General features: G+C 45.3%; 1 protein-coding gene across 1 annotated transcript; it reads right to left on the bottom strand.

Moving 5' to 3' along the window:
- Window positions 1-7,097: 7,097 nt before the first annotated feature.
- LOC147004333 (olfactory receptor 13C7-like) lies at window positions 7,098-8,054 on the bottom strand. The gene has a single exon (XM_085838458.1). The coding sequence runs from the start codon at window positions 8,052-8,054 to the stop codon at window positions 7,098-7,100; it is 957 nt and encodes a 318-aa protein (XP_085694584.1).
- Window positions 8,055-17,647: the final 9,593 nt, after the last annotated feature.

Here is a 17,647-nt window from a genome sequence, read left to right as displayed (position 1 = left end):
TTTCTGATTTTATTAATTTGGATACTGTCTCTGTACCATCTGGTTAGTCTGGCTAAGGGTTTATCTATCTTGTTGATTTTTTCAAAGAACCAGGTCCTGATTTTGTTGATTCTTTGTATAGTTCTTTTTGTTTCTATTTGGTTTGATTATTTCCTGACTTCTACTCCTCTTGGTTGTATCTGCTTCTTTTTGTTGTAGAGCTTTCAGGTGTGCTGTCAAGCTGCTAGTGTAAGCTCTCTCCAGTTTCTTTTTGGAGGCACTTAGAGCTATGAGTTTTCCTCTTAGCACTGCTTTCATTGTGTCCCATAGGTTTTGGTATGATGTGTCTTCATTTTTATTAAATTCTAAAAACCCTTTAATTTCTTTCTTTCTTCCTTGACCAAGTTATCATTGAGTAGAGCATTGTTCAGCTTCCATGAGTATGTGTGCTTTCCCTTGTTTTTGTTGGAACTTAAGACCAGTCATAGACCGTGGTGATCTGATAGGGTGCATGGGATTATTTCAATCTTCTTGTATCTGTTGAGGCCTGTTTTATGACCAATTATATGGTCAATTTTGGAGAAGGTACTGTGAGGTGCTAAGAAGAATGCATATTCTTTTGCTTTGGGTGAAATGTTCTATAAATATCTGTTAGATCCATTTGGTTCATAACTTCTGTTAGTTTCAATGTGTCTCTATTTAGTTTCTGTTTCCATGACCTGTTCATTGCTGAGAGTGGGGTGTTGAAGTCTCCCACTATTATTGTGTGGGGTGCAATGTGCGCTTTGAACTTTATTAAAGTTTCTTTGATGAATGTGGATGCCCTTGCATTTGAAGCATAGATGTTCAGAATTGAGAGTTCATCTTGGTAGATTTTTCCTTTGACCATTATGAAGTGTCCTTCCTTATCTTTTTTGTGATAACTTTCAGCTAAAGTTGTTTTTTGTTTGTTTGTTTGTTTTTTCAATGTTAGAATGGCTACTTCAGGTTGTTTCTTAGGACCATTTGCTTGGAAAATTGTTTTCCAGTGTTTTACTCTTAGATAGTGTCTGTCTTTGTCACTGAGGTGCATTTCCTGTATGTAGCAAAATGTTGGGTCCTGTTTACATATCCAGTCTGTTAGTCTATGTCTTTTTATTGGGGAATTGAGTCCATTAATATTAAGAGATATTAAGGAAAAGTGATTGCTACTTCCCGGTGTTGTTGTTGTTGTTGTTGTTGTTGTTAGAGGTGGAATTATGTTTGTGTGGCTATCTTCTTTTAGGTTTGTTGAAAGATTACTTTCTTGCTTTTTATAGAGTGTATTTTCCCTTCTTGTGTTGGTGTTTTCCATTTATTATCCTTTGTAGGGCTGGATTTGTGGAAAGATATTGTGTAAATTTGGTTTTGTCATGGAATATCTTGGTTTCTTTGACTATGGTAGTTGAGAGTTTTGCTGGGTATACTAGTATGGACTGCCATTTATGTTCTCTTATGGTATGTTTGACATCTGCCTAGGATCTTCTAGCTTTCATAGTCTCTGGTGAGAAGTTTGGTGTAATTCTGATAGGTCTGCCTTTATATGTTACTTGACCCTTTTTCCTTTTAATATTCTTTCTTTGTTTAGTGCATTGGTGTTTTGATTATTATGTGACAGGAGGAATTTATTTTCTGGTCCAGTCTATTTGGAGTTCTGTAGGCTTCTTGTACATTCAGTGGCATCTCTTTCTTTAGGTTAGAGAAGTTTTCTTTTATAATTTTGTTGAAGATATTTACTGGTCCTTTGAGTTGGGAATCTTCACTTTCTTCTATACCTTAGGTTTTGTCTTCTCATTGTATCCTGGATTTCCTGGATGTTTTGGGTTAGGAGATTTTTGCCTTTTGCGTTTTCTCTGACTGTTGTGTCAATATTTTCTATGGTATCTTCTGTACCTGCGATTCTCTCTTCTGTCTCTTGTATCCTGTTGGTGATGCTTGCATCTATGATTCCTGATCCGTTTTCTAAGTTTTCCAACTCCAGGGTTGTCTCCCTTTGTGATTTCTTTATTGTTTCTATTTCTGTTTTTAGATCCTGGATGGTTTTGTTCATTTCCTTTGCCTGTTTGATTGTGGTTTCCTCTAATTCTTTAAGGGGTTTTTATGTTTCCACTTTAAGGGCTTCTACCTGTTTGCCTGTGTTCTCCTGTATTTCTTTAAGGGAGTTTTTTTTTTTTAAATAAAGCTTATGAGTTTTCTTTTCTCTTCTTTTTTAAGGTTTATTTATTACTATATGTAAGTACACTGTAGCTGTCTTCACACCAGAAGAGGGCGTTAGATCTCATTACGGATGTTTGTGAGCCACCATGTGCTTGCTGGGATTTGAACTCAGGACCTTCAGAAGAGCAGTCAGTGCTCTTAATCACTGTGCCACCTCACCAGCCCCTAAAGGAGTTATTTATGTCCTTCTTAAAGTCTTCTATCCCATCATGAGACATGATTTTAGATCCATATCTTGCTTTTCTGGTGTGATGGTGTATCTAGGACTTATTATGGTGGACAAATTGGGTTCTGATGATGCCAAGTAACCTTGGTTTTTATTGCTTATGTTCTTATGCTTGCCTCCTGCCATCTTAATATCTCTAGTGCTACCTGCCCTCCCTGCCTGACTGGGCCCTGTCCTTCCTGTAACCCTGGTTGTGTCAGAACTCCTCATAGTTCATCCGTCTCTGTGAGCCTGTGATTCTGGGTGTTTCAGAGCTCCTGGGAGTCAAGTTGCCTCTGGGACCCTGAGATCCTGATGTGACCAAGCTCCTAGGATCCTGGGATCCTGGCTGTTTTAGCTTGCCTGGAATTTGAGCCTTCTCTGAGTGCTGAGGGACTTCCTGCAGAGTTTATTCCCAAGGTAAACCTGCGCCCACCAGAAGGAACCTGAGCCATTGGTAGGGCAGGGTTCCTGCATCCCTGGATCCTGCTGGTCCCAGGTACTCCTGGTGGTGTTGGAACAGATGTTGTGTCCTATTCACCCCTAATCTTAAGATCCTGGGTGTGCTAGAGCTCCTGGGAGTGGAGCTCTTTTATTCTTTTGTCTTGAATTTGGATTATTTCTTCCTTAAGTGATTGATATAATTTACCTTGTCTGGGCAAGTTGGTCCATTCCTATAATCCCAGCTCTTAGAAGGCTAAATAAAAGGATCACACTTCTGACGTCAGCCTTGGCTACATAGTAGGATCCTGTCAATAATGATAAGGATAAAAATAGGAATAATACTCCAGCCAAACCTTCTGGGCGGGTAGCTTTCTTTGTAGCTTTGTTTTAATAATGACTTCAGCTAGTTTAATAGGTGTAGAGTTGTTCAAATTTTCTATTTCTCCCCCTTTAAAAACTTTTTGGTTCTTTGTACGTTTCACATCATGTACCCCCGTCCCACTCATCTAACCTCTACCCCAAAGAAAAACATATACCCACACAAACAAAAATAAACAGAACAAACCAAAAAAACCATCTCATTGTGGAAGTTGTAGTATGTCACAGCCATGTCCCACAGTATATCCTTCTGTGATGGTTTGAATATGCTTGGTCCAGGGAGTGGCACTATTAGGAGGTGTGGCCTTATTGGAGAAAGTGTGTCACTATTGGGGTGGGCTTTGAGAGACCTTTTTCCTAGCTGCCTGTAAACTGGTCTTCTCCTGTTTGCCTTCTGAACAAGATGCAGAACTCTCAGCTCCTCCTGCATGATGTCTGCCTGGACGCTGCCATGCTTCCTGCCTTGATGATAATGGACTGAACCTCTGAACCTGTAAGCTGGCCCTAATTAAATGTTGTCATTGTGTCTCTTCACAGCAATGGAAACCCTAACTAAGACACCTTGTGTCTATACATCTTCACTTGAAAATATTCCCTGCAATGAGTCGTTGATTTGGTTCAAGATCTTTGGCTTCTGTGACACCATCGATATTGGATCCTCATCTGGACTACTCCGGGTTATCCTGTTGTTACTCTGTGTCATGAAGATCCTGAAGTGTTGGGTCAGCAGAACTGTGTGTTCCAACCATTCACAGATGATATAGGTGTTGGGGTGGACCAACTCAGAGCCCTGGATCTGGACCTAGGTGACAGCTGAACTTTTATCAGCCCTCTAGCTCTCCTCTATCTACACCACCAGGGCAAGCTCTCCAGCACTACTCTGGCTAGGCCACCCGAGCCCTGGATCTGGGCCTAGGTGACAGCTGAACTTTTATCAGCCCTCTAGCTCTCCTCTATCCACACTACCAGGGAAAGCTCTCCAGCACTTCTCTGGCTAGGCCACCCAAGGCAGCCATAGACGGGAAGCAGGGTCAGCGCTGCTGCTTTTATACCCTGGAACTGGCTTACCCACATTCATGCCTCCTCCAGAGCCAGCTCCAGGGTGATGCATAGTTAAGGCATGAGTGAGGGCAAGGGCGAGGCCTGCCTACTCTCCCACTACAGCCTGTGAGGGCCTGGGCAGCTCTCCCATGCTCACAACATCGGGAGTGGCTCACCTGTGCCTTCACCATCAGGGCTGGATCCAGTGTTGCCCAGGCAAGGTACAGGGCCGATTAGGCTCTCATGATTCTGGGGCCAGCTTTCCCAAAACAGATAAGGTGGGGTCTGCTCTCTCACATTCACATCCTCAGGCCGGCTCACCCATGTCCCAGCCACCAGTGCCAGATCCACCGTGCTGCTTGGCCTGCTCTCCAGAGTGCCCCACCCAGTGAGGAGTGGGGCCAGTTCTGCACAACTCCTGAACAGCCAAATGGTTCCTGGTGGCTGCCCAGACCAGGGTCATTCCCATGATATTAAGTGGTAAAATGAGCCACAGTTATCGACCCCTGCAGCTGCATAGTCAGGGACCCAGACATGACTCTCAGAGGCAGAATGGGTTGGGACTTCATCACGACCTCAGCTGCTCCTCTCCACCCTCTCATCTCCAGTTCCATTTATCTTCTCTTCTGTTTTGTTTTGTTTTGAGACAGGGTTTCTCTGTATAGCTCTGGCTATCCTGGAACTCTGTAGAACAGGCTGGCCTCGAACTCAGAAATCCGCCTGCCTCTGCCTCCCGAGTGCTCGGATTAAAGGCGTGCGCCACCACGCCCGGCCTCCATCTCTCTTCTTAATGTTCAAACAGTTCCACTTCTTTTTCCCTGAAATCTGTTCACCACATACTTGTACACTGTAGTGTCTCCCACGGTAGGAGGGCCACATGACTGGCAGCCTCTGGGTGACCTCCTCTATCTGTGCTGCTGCATGGCATGAAGGCTAGTGGGCTTCGAAGTGTTTACAGCCCACCGTGTGGCATGGCTGTGAGCGGGGCTGCGCACATCTTCCCCCACCCCCTCCAGCCTCTGTCCGTTACCCGAAACCGAGTTGCCTGGTGGCTGGTGTGGCTCTGTGTGTCTAAGGCCCAGCTGTGCCACACCATGGATGGAGAGCAAGTCTGTGGGCGCCTCTCATCACCCTCACCACATGGCAAGGGGCTCAGCAAGTCTCTGGCCTCTCGCTTTTAAATTCAGCCCCCACTCAATTTATCAGAACACAGAAATGTAGCTACATTATTTTTTAACTGCAGTCACATGAATAGCCTCTCGCCCATGACCTAACAGAGTTCTTGTTCCCCTCCGAAGCTTCATGAGTGGAGTCTCTTAGTGTCCTCACTTCTCTCGACATTTTAGTGATGTACCTTCCACCAGAAAGGCTCGTTCAGCTCTTCTGCAGCATTTTATGTCTCCTCTAGGCAGCACCATTGAATTATTCCACAGTATGTGTACAGCTATTTTCTAATTAAAACGACCTCTCCGTTTCCTGCTTCGGAGGCATCCGGGCGTCCTCTCTACGGAGCCGGCTGTCAGTGGAACAGACTGTCTGGATGTTCACGCGCAAGCCTCCTCTCTTCAGCTACCAGGAACTCAAATGCCTCTGTTTCCTCTTTTAATGGTTTTGTAAACTGGATTTTTTTTTCAGAGAACTTGTGCATGTCGTTTAAATTGTCAAATTTCATGTCCCTAAAGTAATTAGTCATATTCTTGTTACTATCATTTGATATCTGTAAGTCAGCAGTAACTCTTTTTCACGATTGATTTTGATAGTGTACTGTCTGTCAGTCACCCGACTCTCTGTCCATCTTTCTATCACTGTCTGAGCCATACAAGGGATTTGTCAATGCTGTTGTCTTCTATAATATCTGTTTGGATTTGTCAGTGCTTTCTATTGCCCCTTTCCTACTTGCTGTGGTTGTTTGAATAATTTCCTTTTACCCACGTTAGATTACTTTGTAATTTTTCTAGCTTGTTAAAGTGAAAAGTTGGGTCATACATCCTGGCATATAGTTAAATTTTTAACATTCCATTCAAACTCTGCTTTAGATATATCAAACATTTTTGAATTTTTTTTTAGAATTTTATACATGAGTATACTATATCTGTATCATGTCTACCCCTCTCCCTCCCTCTCCCCTTCCCCTCCCTCTTCCCCTCCCCTTTCCTCTCCCATGCTTCCCTCTTGAATTCATGGCCCCTTTTTGTTAATATATGTTACCACTGGATAAAATATCTAAAACATGAATGTGGAAAAGAAAAAAAGATCAGGTGTAAAAGTAAATACATACTCTATTATCCTAAATTTATAGAGAAAAGAAAACTTTCTAGAATGTACTGAGGGAGCTCCATGGGGTCAGAGGTGGGGACTGACTGAAGAGGGTGAGGGGAAACGTTGAAGTGGTGTGAGTGGGCTAAGCATGGAGAGAGATTATGTATTCCAGACCAGCTTGGAGTCTAAATAAAAAACAAAACAAGCACTGAGTTCTTCTCACAGGGTTCTCCCAATTGTACAGTAGGGGAAAAGGACCTGACATACACACCCCAAGTAGACTTTACTGACAAAGAGAGAAGTGTATTTTTTCAGTTTTTATTGCTTATTTCATTAGTGTACAAAGAACACTTAATTTTCATAGCACTTTTTCTTGGTTATAGGATATTTTGTACAATCAGTGTCTATTCTAAAGAGTTCATGGTCCAGCCCAGTCACTCACGAAGAACTCAGTCCAGACTGATCTACAGGGCTAGCGATCAAAGCTATGCTGAATGGTTGACCATTCCCAGCCAAGCCCTGGTGTGCACGGAACTGGGAAGTAACCCACTTCCTATCACTGAATCAGGCATTTCTGACCTACCAGGCTCCTCACAGCGGCCTTCACATCCTTGTTCCTCAGGCTGTAGATGATGGGGTTCAGCATGGGGGTCAGCACCCCATAAAATAAGGAGATGAGTTTGTCTGAAACATCCTGCTTGTCTGCCCCCAGTGGGTCCTTGGACTTGGGCTTCCCATACATGAAGAGGATGGTCCCATAGAAGACAAGTACCACGGTGAGGTGGGCAGAGCAGGTGGAGAAGGCCTTCTTCCTCCCCTCGGCAGAGGGGATCCTCAGGATGGTGGAGAGTATGAAGATGTAGGAGACAAAGATGAACAGAACTGGAACCCCCAGGAAGATCACATTGGCCACCCCCATGCTGATCACATTGATGGAGATGTCAGCACAGGCTAGCTTTAAGACTGCCAGGATCTCACAGGTGAAATGATTGATGACATTGTCCCCACAGAAAGGCAACTGCACCGCAAGGGAGATCTGCACCAAGGAGTTAGCACCACCAGCCACCCAGGAGCTGATGGCCATGGGCACATAGGCAGCCTTGCTCATGACCACAGGGTATCTAAGGGGGTTGCAGATGGCCACATAACGATCAAACGCCATCATGCCCAGGAGCACACACTCTGTGGCTCCCATGGCGAAGGAGAGAAACATCTGCACGGCACATCCTGAGAAGGAGATGGTCTTCCTGGGGGTCAGAAAACCATCCAGGACTAAGGGAATCGAGGAGGTAGTGTAGCAGATGTCCAGGAAGGAGAGGTTCCCCAGGAAGAAGTACATGGGCGTGTGCAGGTGGGAGTCGAGGATGCTCACCAGGATGAGGATGCCATTGCCCAGCAGGATCACCAGGTACATCAGCAGGATGAGCATGAAGAAGGTTTTCTCCAGCTTTGGGTGATCTGATAGCCCCAGCAAGACAAATTCAGCTACCGTAGACTGATTGGCTCCTTCCATTTCGCATGTTCTCTTCCCGTCTTGAGAGAGCAGAAGACAGCAAGCACTTGCTCATCAGGCTCAGGATGTGGGCATAGTTCTAGAACGTATAATTAAATGTAAAGTCGGTGTTGAAGGGATACAATTCACTATTAGGTTGCCTGAGAGATCACGATGCATTGGTTCAAGCAGGAAAAGCCTCTGGTAGCCAACTGAGATAGATGGAGGGACACGATATAGTCAGGCCAGCGGAGCCAGCATGCCTGCCTGGGGAAAGGGGTGTGTCTATTCAAGGATGCAGGACTACATGAAAATCATGAAGGAGGAGACTGTAGGATGCTACATGGCTCCAGAGGAGGGGAGGGGCATGGACTAATCTGGCTGCCTCTGCCTGTCCCAAATATCCCTGCCCCTTTCTGGGCTGAAGTTGCTCTTAGTAATGTTAGCTATTGGCATGGTCTCCCTCACTCCTGTCACTCTGATTCTGAGCCCTTACAGTGACATTATGATGATAAGTTAGCATCACAGAGAGAGAATACGGTAGCCAGGCAGATTAGAGTCTAGCCAGAATTTCTGTTTGTTGCATGGTGCCTGTCCTTCATTTCCTGTGAGTTTGATGGATGCTGTCCCTGGGTTGCACTATCAGTAGAGTCTGGGGGCTGCTGCACATGGTGGTCTTTACAGAAGTATTGCCTTATTGCCTCTCCTATAGATCAACAGTAGGACCAGGCTGTTCCGTACCTATGAAAGGACAAGTGTCCCATGTGTCTTCCTGTGTACTCCTTGTGACTGGACTCTGTGCTTTGGAGAAGTTTTCTAAGTTGCAGCTTCTAACTCAAACCCTGCTGTACCTGACTTGACCATGAAAGGCACTGCAGTTCCATTGCAATACATTCTCCAAAGTAGGGAAAACAATTCCAGGCTTACCGAGGTCTTGTGCAAGGAGAGAACCACGCGTACCACGTGCTTCAGGGACGGAAGAACTGTAGACCTGTACATTAGGGAACGCCTCAAACCTTGACTTCTCACATTTAAGATTAGGAAAGTGGGGCCAGAGAGATGGTTCAGTGGGTAGAGGCTTGTCACCAAGCCTGAGGAGAGTTCAATTCCTGGGACCCAAAAGATGGAAAGAGAGAAGCAACTCCTTCAAGTTGTTCTCTGGCGTCCACATGAGCACCGTGACATGTGTTTGTGTACAGGCATGTGCGCGTGCACACACACACACACACACACACACACACACACACAGAGAGAGAGAGAGAGAGAGAGAGAGACAGAGACAGAGACAGAGACAGACAGAGACAGAGACAGAGACAGAGACAGAGACAGAGAAGAGATGTTTTAAAACAACGAGGAACTTGAAGCTCCGAGAGAACCATAGGCTGGCCCAGATGGTTCTCCACTCTCCCCCTAGCCTGTCTCTCATCACTGCATGTTCTTGTCCAGCATTTGTGTCTACTGAGGATGTAAAGGTCCAGTTGAGCAGCTTTGGTCCTTCTCACCCTCCCTAGGACATGCCTAGACAATAGATGCACCAAATCTTCCTCTAAGAAATCTGCCCTGTAGTCAGGCTTTGACTCTCTTTTACTATTACCCTGTTGCTAGGGAAGATGGGTGAGAGAAACCAAACTCAGTTTAGAGCTCTCCTCGTGCAGCTGTCAGGGCTGAACTGCAGGCATCAGGAATAGTTGAGGAAAAAAGAGATCTGTTTTCAGAGATGTTAGAGCTGTGTATGGGAGGTGTGAGCCATGGCAGGTACAGCACTATGTGTGGGAGGTGTCAGCCACAGCAGGGACTGCTCTATGCGTGGGAGGTGTGAACCACGGCAGGAAGTGTCTTCTCTTCCTTTACTGTATGAGTCTTCCAGAAAAACCATTTCCCAGTTGTTTTTAGCACCTGATACATAGCTCACACCTCTCATTCTCTCGTCAGCCTTGATAATTAGACAGTCAGCTTAACATTAAGCAGAGACTTTCTTTTATTCTTGCCCCTCTACAATGGCCCTCACTCCACCTCACCCGTGCACCCCAGCTGAGACATCCTGGGTATACCTGTTCCTTTTCCTCTATGAAGAACCCGAGAGATGTGGAAGCCAGAACCAAGGTCTAGCCTTGGAGTTCATCTGTCCTCTGATCCCATCTCTGTTCCTCCTCTCACCTACCTGAAGAAGCTGTGGCCACAGAGAGAGCCCTGCCTGTGTCCACTGGGCAGACAAGTCCATGGTGGGGATGGGCGCTCACCCAGCAGAAGATCTCCTGCTGAGGAAGGTGCTGGAAGCTCTCTGGGCTTGGGGGAAAAAAAGATGGTTTCAGTGTCTTATTTTGGGGCTTGCCTGACCCAGCCTTGTCTCTTGGCCTGGAATACACAGAGATTCTGTTTAAATGTCTTGGGAGATATCCGTCCTATCAGAGGGCACAGCAGAGAGGAATATATGGTTGGCTGTGGTGGGGGGGGAGGGGATCGTGTTGCTCCCTGCGCTAGCTGCCCTTCCCCATGTCCAGTGAAAAAGCAAGGGAAAGACAGCTGGAGGTGTCACTTGCCAGCTGCTGCTAGAGTTGTCTAGTCTGTATTCTGTGCTTTCTGTCCTCTGCCCTTTACCTGGTCCTCCAGAGGGCCCCTCAAGGATCCTGGAAAAGTTTAGTGTTCTAGTTGTTTGGGAGCCAGTCTTAATCCCAGATGCAATTTAAAGTTTGCCGAAAGGCCTCACAGGAATTTAGGGCCTGTGTTCCACAAATCCAATTAAAGAGTTGCAGACGGTTCTCTGTGAATCAGAACTCTTTCTGTAAAGGAATGTAAAAGAGAGTTCCTGCCCTCTGTCCTGTGTTTGCTTGTCTTCCCAGGAACAGGGGAATAACAACCGCCTAACTGTGCTTTGACCACAAGAGGGGGATGACTTGCCTCTGCTGAGGCAGCCACACTTGCTCTCACGCTCCAGGCAGTTGCTTAAGCTCTGAGAGTCTAAGAGCTGAGGGTTGTTTTGCCCCAATGTCTTCTGGCTCCACGTAGACTCTGGGGTGGCTACTAAGGATTTGGGGATGAAAAAGAAGCCCTTCCCACAGCAAAGGGATGTGTGGATAAGGGGGCAGGAAGGGTTTAAATTTATAGATTATTATCTGCAGTCACTGGAGAACTGTGTGAGTAGGTTTTTGTTTTTTGTTTTCTGTTTTTTTTTTTTAAAACAGATGCACTCCCCATACCCTGTTTAACTAGCTTTAGCCATCTCCTCTAAAGCATGGTGGCCCACTGCCCATGTCAGGCTGCAGGCTGGGCCGTGCATCTCTTCCTCCTGGCTGTAAGCAGCACAAAGAGGCCTCTTTGAGCTGACAGTCCTGAAGGTACTTCAACTTAGTTTAAGCTTTGCAAACTGGGGCTGGAGAGATGACAGAGTCTGTAATATGCTTGCTTTGCAAGCAACAGCACCTCAGTCTGATCCTCAGAACTGAAGCAGAAAAGTCTAGCACGGTTGCTCACACTTGAAATCTCGGTACTGAGGAGGCAGAGACAGGCAGATCTATGGGGCTCGCTGCCCTATCAGCCTAGCTTGCTTGGCATACTCCATGTCACCGGGAGGGTGTGTCCCAGATAAGGGGGACCATGTGGCTCAGGAGGGACACCAGATTTTGTTTTCCAGCCTCCATGTGCGTGTGCACCACACACATCGATGTAAGCCCTGAACAAAATGTGTGTGTGTGTCGTGCAAGTCGGGTAAGAGCACCCGACTGCTCTTCCGAAGGTTCAAAGGAGTTCAAATCCCAGCAACCACATGGTGGCTCACAACCATCCGTAACGAGATCTGGCGCCCTCTTCTGGAGTGTCTGAAGACAGCTAAAGTGTACTTACATATAATAAATAAATAAATAAATAAAATTTTAAAAAAAGAATTAAAAAAAAAATTAAAACTATAGATAGTGTGCCACAGGAATGGATTATTTAAGAGCCCAACAATTACTGTACTCACGGGCAAGGAAAAGCACTTTATATAAAAACATCAGCAAATAAGTCTAGTTATAGGGCTTCTGTTTGTTTGCTTGTCTGCTTACTTTTTGAGACTTGGCTTCTCATTTGCCCAGGCTGGCTCCAAACTTGCTCTGTAGCCAAGGATGACCCTGAAGTTCCAGGCCTCCTGCCTTGACCTTCCATGCACTAAGATCCCAGGTGTGCACCACATCTGGCATTGGCACAGATCTAAGTTTCACTCCCAGCAGAGGTTGCCGCTCTCCAAAACCTCATCCTCAGAGCCCTTCACACTCTCCCAAGACCCAAGATTTCTTCCCCCTCCCCCTCTCCCTCCCCATCCCCTTCTCTTCTTCTTCTTCTTCTTCTTCTTCTTCTTCTTCTTCTTCTTCTTCTTCTTCTTCTTCTTCTTCTTCTTCTTCTTCTTCTTCTTCTTCTTCTTCTCCTTCTTCTCCTTCTCCTTCTCCTTTCCTCCTCCTCCTCCTCCTCCTCCTCCTCCTCCTCCCCCTCCTTCTCCTTCTTCTTCTTCTGCTACTGATATTCTTATTGTGCATGTGCTGGACCTTCTGTAGTGACCTTGCCTCGTAGTTCTTGGATGTTCTTTCCTTTTGGTTGCATTTGAACGTGTCTACAGACATTCCCTAAGTTCAGAAATCCTCTCCTCAGCCTTATCCAGGCTACTCCTGAGCGCACCAGGAACTTTTCATTTCAGCCACAGTGTTTTTTAACTGTCTTTGCTTCATACCAACTGTAATCACTAGGTCCCTTGACACACGCCAGGGTTTTGTTGTTGTTGTTGTAGTTTTTTAGAGATTTATTTATTTAATGTATATGAGTACATTGTGACTGTCTTCAGACACACCAGAACAGGGCATCAGATCCCATTATAGATGGTTGTGAGCCAACATGTGGTTGCTGAGAATTGAACTCAGGACCTCTGTGCTCTTAACCACTGAGCCATCTCTCCAGCCCCACACCGCAGTTTTTAAATTCCAGATTTAATAATCCCAACAAGTTGTCTGAATCTAAAGCTTGCCATCTTCCTTGTTGAAGATAGTATAAAGAACCCACCCAAAGAGACTACTGGGGGCTGGGAGCCTGAATGGGCAGGGGTGCTTACTCTATAAGAATGAGTGCCTTTGAATTCCTTGCACTCACATAAAATGCCTGTTATGACTCTCTGGCTATAGTCCCAGCATTGAGTGATGGAGACTGGTGGGTCAATCCCAGGCTCTCTCTGGCCAGCCAGCCTAGCCAAAGCAGAGAGCTTCTGGGCCAGGGGAGTCCTGACTCACAATCTTAATACAGAATGTAACAGAGAAAGACGCCCAGTGTCTTCCTCTGGCCTCTGAATTGTGCAAAAATGGGTGTGAAACCCACATTCTCAAGTGCTTGTAACACACATGCACACACATGCACACACACACACACATGCACATTCACACATAAAAAAGCAACAAACTGCAATAATCAGGTCTTTCATGATGTGGTAGTGAAGGGTAAGCAAGCTCTTATAATCCTCAGAGCCAGTCTTGTGGTGATGTGCACTCTATAAAGGCTCTCCGTTGTATCTCCCTGTTAGGGAGGCCAACATGTGTAGAACTGGCTAAATTAGGATGCCAAGTAAAAGAAAATGGCCAAGGTAGGAAAATCCCAGAACTAGAACACACAGCGTGTTCTCAGGGGAGAGCCAAACCTGAAGGAGGAGCAGCTAAGGCGGTGGTCTCTGCACATGCCTAGGAATCAAGCATCCTGGCCCCCTCCCCCGGCCCCGCCCCGCCCCGCCTCACCCCATTAAGCAACAGAGAAAGCAACAGTGTTGCCTGTCGGTTTGCTGCTGTGAGGTGGGTGTGGGGAGGCACACACATTTTAATCTCATCCTATTATGAGACTTCCTGCTATAATCCACAATGCCTTCAATAATGTAAGGTTACACTGGAGTAAATGGTATTAGTGTCCAATTGTGGATTCTTTAAACAAAACAAAACAAAACAAAAAACAAAAAACAAACAAACAAAAAAAAAACAGTGTTGATGCTTGACCATTGTGTCCCAACGAGGATCAAGGTATGTACCATTACTACCCAGGCCATCACTCCCAATGGACTAAGAAGCAGCTCTCCATTGTAGGATCCCATTTTTGTGCATTCTGGAAAAGGGAAGCGTACAGGGATGGAACTCAAATCATTAGCTCCCCAGAGCTGGGGGTAGGAGGTTGAGCTGGGCAAGCTTCTTAACTTGACAGGATTTTAAAAATCACCATGGAAACAAATACCTGGGCATGTCTGTTAAATTTTGTTTTTCTAAATTAGGTTAATTACAGTGGGAAGACCCACCTTAACTGGGGATGGAGCTAATCTGTGGGCTGGGCATCTGAACAGAGTAAAAAGGAAGAGAGTATTCACCTCCCTCAGCTTGCTCCCACCACAGATGCCATGTGACCAGCTGCCTCCTCTAGCTCCGCCCATCGGCTGTTCCCAATAAGTTTATGACCCACATAAACTTTGGAGGCTGGGGCAAAAGGATTGCAAGGATAGCCTGGGCTATTTAGGGACAGTCCACCTCAAAAGAAACACCAAAAAGAAATTCAGGAGTTTTTGATATTTACAAGGTTCGGCAGCCATTGCCACAGTGAAATTCTAGACAGTTCCAGTAGTCCTCAAAGAAAAGCTGTTCCTATCTATTAGCTCTGTCCGCTCCTCCCTCCAGTCTCTGGCATTCTCCCACCCACTTTCTGTCTATGGGCTTCCCTATTGGTTGACATTCCTTATAAATGTGAGTTCTCTTGTGCCTGGATTCTCTTGCATGGTGCCATGTTCTGAGGTTCCTCCATGCGGTGGCTTGTGCCAGCACTTCATTTCTTCCTATTACTTAACAGAAATTCATTATGTCATGTTCTGTTTCTCCATTCATTAGTTGGTACACATATCATTTCTACTGCATTTTCCATTTATTTTCTTTTATGAATTTATTTTTATTTTTATTTCGCATGGATTGGCGTTTTGTCTGCATGCATGTCTGCATGAGGGTGTCAGAGCCTCTGGAACAGGAGTTACAGATAGCTATGGACTGCTATGTGGGTGCTGGCCCTCTGAAGAGCAGCCAGTGCTCTTAACAGCAAGCTATCTCTCCACCCCTTATTTTATTTTATTTTATTTTATTTTATTTTATTGAATTTATTCTATTTTAATGAATCCATTAAAGGAAATCATTGAAATCAAGTACTGCTACCAAATGTTAGGAAGACATACCAGATGTCTGTCTAAAATTAGATGGGGTCTCCATTCTGACCCTATTGCAAAAACCTTTGCAGTCTTACTCTTTAAAAATTATGTATGGACACTAAAGTAGGAATTTTGATTTCTTTAAGAACACAGAAATGTTATATGAATGTTTTGGTTTAATCCCAGGTGTGGGATATGGGGCTGCATCAGATTGTGCATGGCAGCTAACTATAATTTATCTCATGCTCTGGCAGAGGCATTATTTTGCCAGCTGAAGATAAGTTTACATTTAGAATTCTTGAGATTCTTGAGAGGGTATAAAAATGCCAGAGCCCTAAGATAGATGGATGGCAAGTACTGCTCCTCTTCCTCTTCCTCCTCCTCCTCCTCCTCCTTCTCTCTCTTCCTCTTCCTCCTCCTCCTTCTGCTGCTTGTTGCTGTTTTCTGGATTGCTGGTTGGAAAAATCCTGATGATGATGAAGATTGGACTTGCCCCAAGGAACTCGATGCCCTTAATCAGCAGGAAGTAGTCTAACGAGAGCGATGCCTCCTTTCCCTTCTAATCTTTTTCTCCTACCTAGTGTTGGGGGTTGGAAGGGGTAAGGGAGGAGTAGGTAGAAGAATTCAATAAAGTAGCCGAAACTGTGGCCAATGTATGTTCTTGCCTCCATGCACGTCTGTGTACCACATGCATGCTGGTGCCCTTGGAGGCCAGACGAGGGCATCAGACCCCCTAGAACCGGAGCTATGAACGGTGGTGAGCTGTCTTGTGGGTACTGGCAATAGAACCTGGGTCCTCTGGAAGAGCATGCGATGTTCTTAACTTATCTCTCCTAGGTGCTGGTGTTGTAGATGTTGCTGCCATGGCTGACTCCTCAGTGCTGGCATGACATATGTGCCCTGCCATGCCCTACCTATGTGCTAGAGGTACAGGTGTGCCACCATGCCCTGGGTTGCTGGCACATCTTTCTTTCTTTCTTCCTTTCTTCCTTTCTTCCTTTCTTCCTTCCTTCCTTCCTTCCTTTCTTTCTTTCTTTCTTTCTTTCTTTCTGTCTTTCTTTCGAGAAATATTCAGTAAATTATTTGTCCATTTTTAATGAAACCTCAAAGACCCTAAGACTGAATTTCTTTTTTATTCTGTAAAAAAATGTCTATTTACTTATAATTTTATACAGGAATGTGTGTGTTTAGATGATAGCTAACCCTCGGGTTTCCCAGTTCAGCTCCTCCTAGATACCGCATAGCATCCATTCTCCCATTTCATCTCTCCCTCCTCCTCTTCCTTCTTACTCCTCTTCTATAACAGTCTAAATCTAGTTAGTGCTACCCGTATGCCATGGGTGAAGGAGCTTAGGAAAGATAACATGAGCCACACCACTGAGGAAACTGATTCTCATTCAGTGGTCACCAACTGCCAACAGGTCTTCATATGGACTGATTGAAATCTGTGCTGGGAGCTCTCAAGCTCAACAATGGTCCTGGCTGGCATGGCTAGAACACATCATTTTGCATCATTCTTTCCAGAGCTCTGACTCTTACAGTCTTACCACAGGCAGGTTCCTGGGCTTCCCTGAGCCTCGTGGATGGGAAGGGATTGTCATGGTGACACAGTGTCTCAGGGCTGAGATCTCACAGCTGTGTAGTCTCGACCCTTGAGCCAGTTGTTAGCCCTACAGAAATCACCACCTGCTCCATGAAGAAACTGAGTTAGATTTCATATAAATTGTATTTGAATGTATACATGCTGAAGTTGTATTTGAATCACGTAAAATTATGTAAACAATGAAAATTTGGGGGACATTTACCACATTCACAATGTGGTGCAAATCCCACTTGTATCCAGATCTGTGACATTTCCATCAGCTCCAAACGCATGTCACATTGCAAGCAAACCCTTCCTCTTCCCTAGTCCCCAACAACCACCATTTGTACCCTGATTTTGTCACACATACTGAGATCCCACTGGACTGAACCAAGCCTCTCAACTGAGCCAGCATAAGGGCAGTGCAGCTACACAGTGGATCTCTGTGTGCACAAGGCAAGATTTGAGCCGTTGCTACAAGTGACCACACACATACATGTAAAATGAAGATGGCTTTTTCTCAAAGACATGTCAGCATTTTGAAACATTTTGAAAGCTTTTAGCAAAGGCTATTTACCCCTTAAAGTACATGGCACAAAGGGGTGGTAACTTCCAAAACGGGTACCACTGCTTCCAAAGTCCCCTTCTGGGCTTCAGTTTGCTATGAATGGGAAACCATCATGAGGGGAGGAAAGCCAATTATGCACCTTGGCTGGGATGCATTAATTTGGAGCCCTGTGAATCCTTGGGCTTTCGTTATAACTAAGACTGAAGTAATATTTAGTCCCTTTAGCCAGCCTTAAAGAAAAGGACTATTTGCAATAATGAGGCAGAGGTGGAAGGCCTAAGATGAAG

Source organism: Mus caroli, unplaced genomic scaffold (genome assembly GCF_978045245.1).
Source record: "Mus caroli unplaced genomic scaffold, Mus_caroli_1 scaffold_6, whole genome shotgun sequence".
NCBI classification, from domain to species: domain Eukaryota; kingdom Metazoa; phylum Chordata; class Mammalia; order Rodentia; family Muridae; genus Mus; species Mus caroli.
The sequence above is the reverse complement of the archived record's forward strand: the minus strand, read 5'-3'. Positions and strand labels throughout refer to the sequence as shown.

What these genes read in the sequence shown, in the direction of transcription:
- LOC147004333 (XM_085838458.1), bottom strand. Translation starts at nt 8,054, where the DNA reads ATGGAAGGAGCCAATCAGTCTACGGTAGCTGAATTTGTCTTGCTGGGG.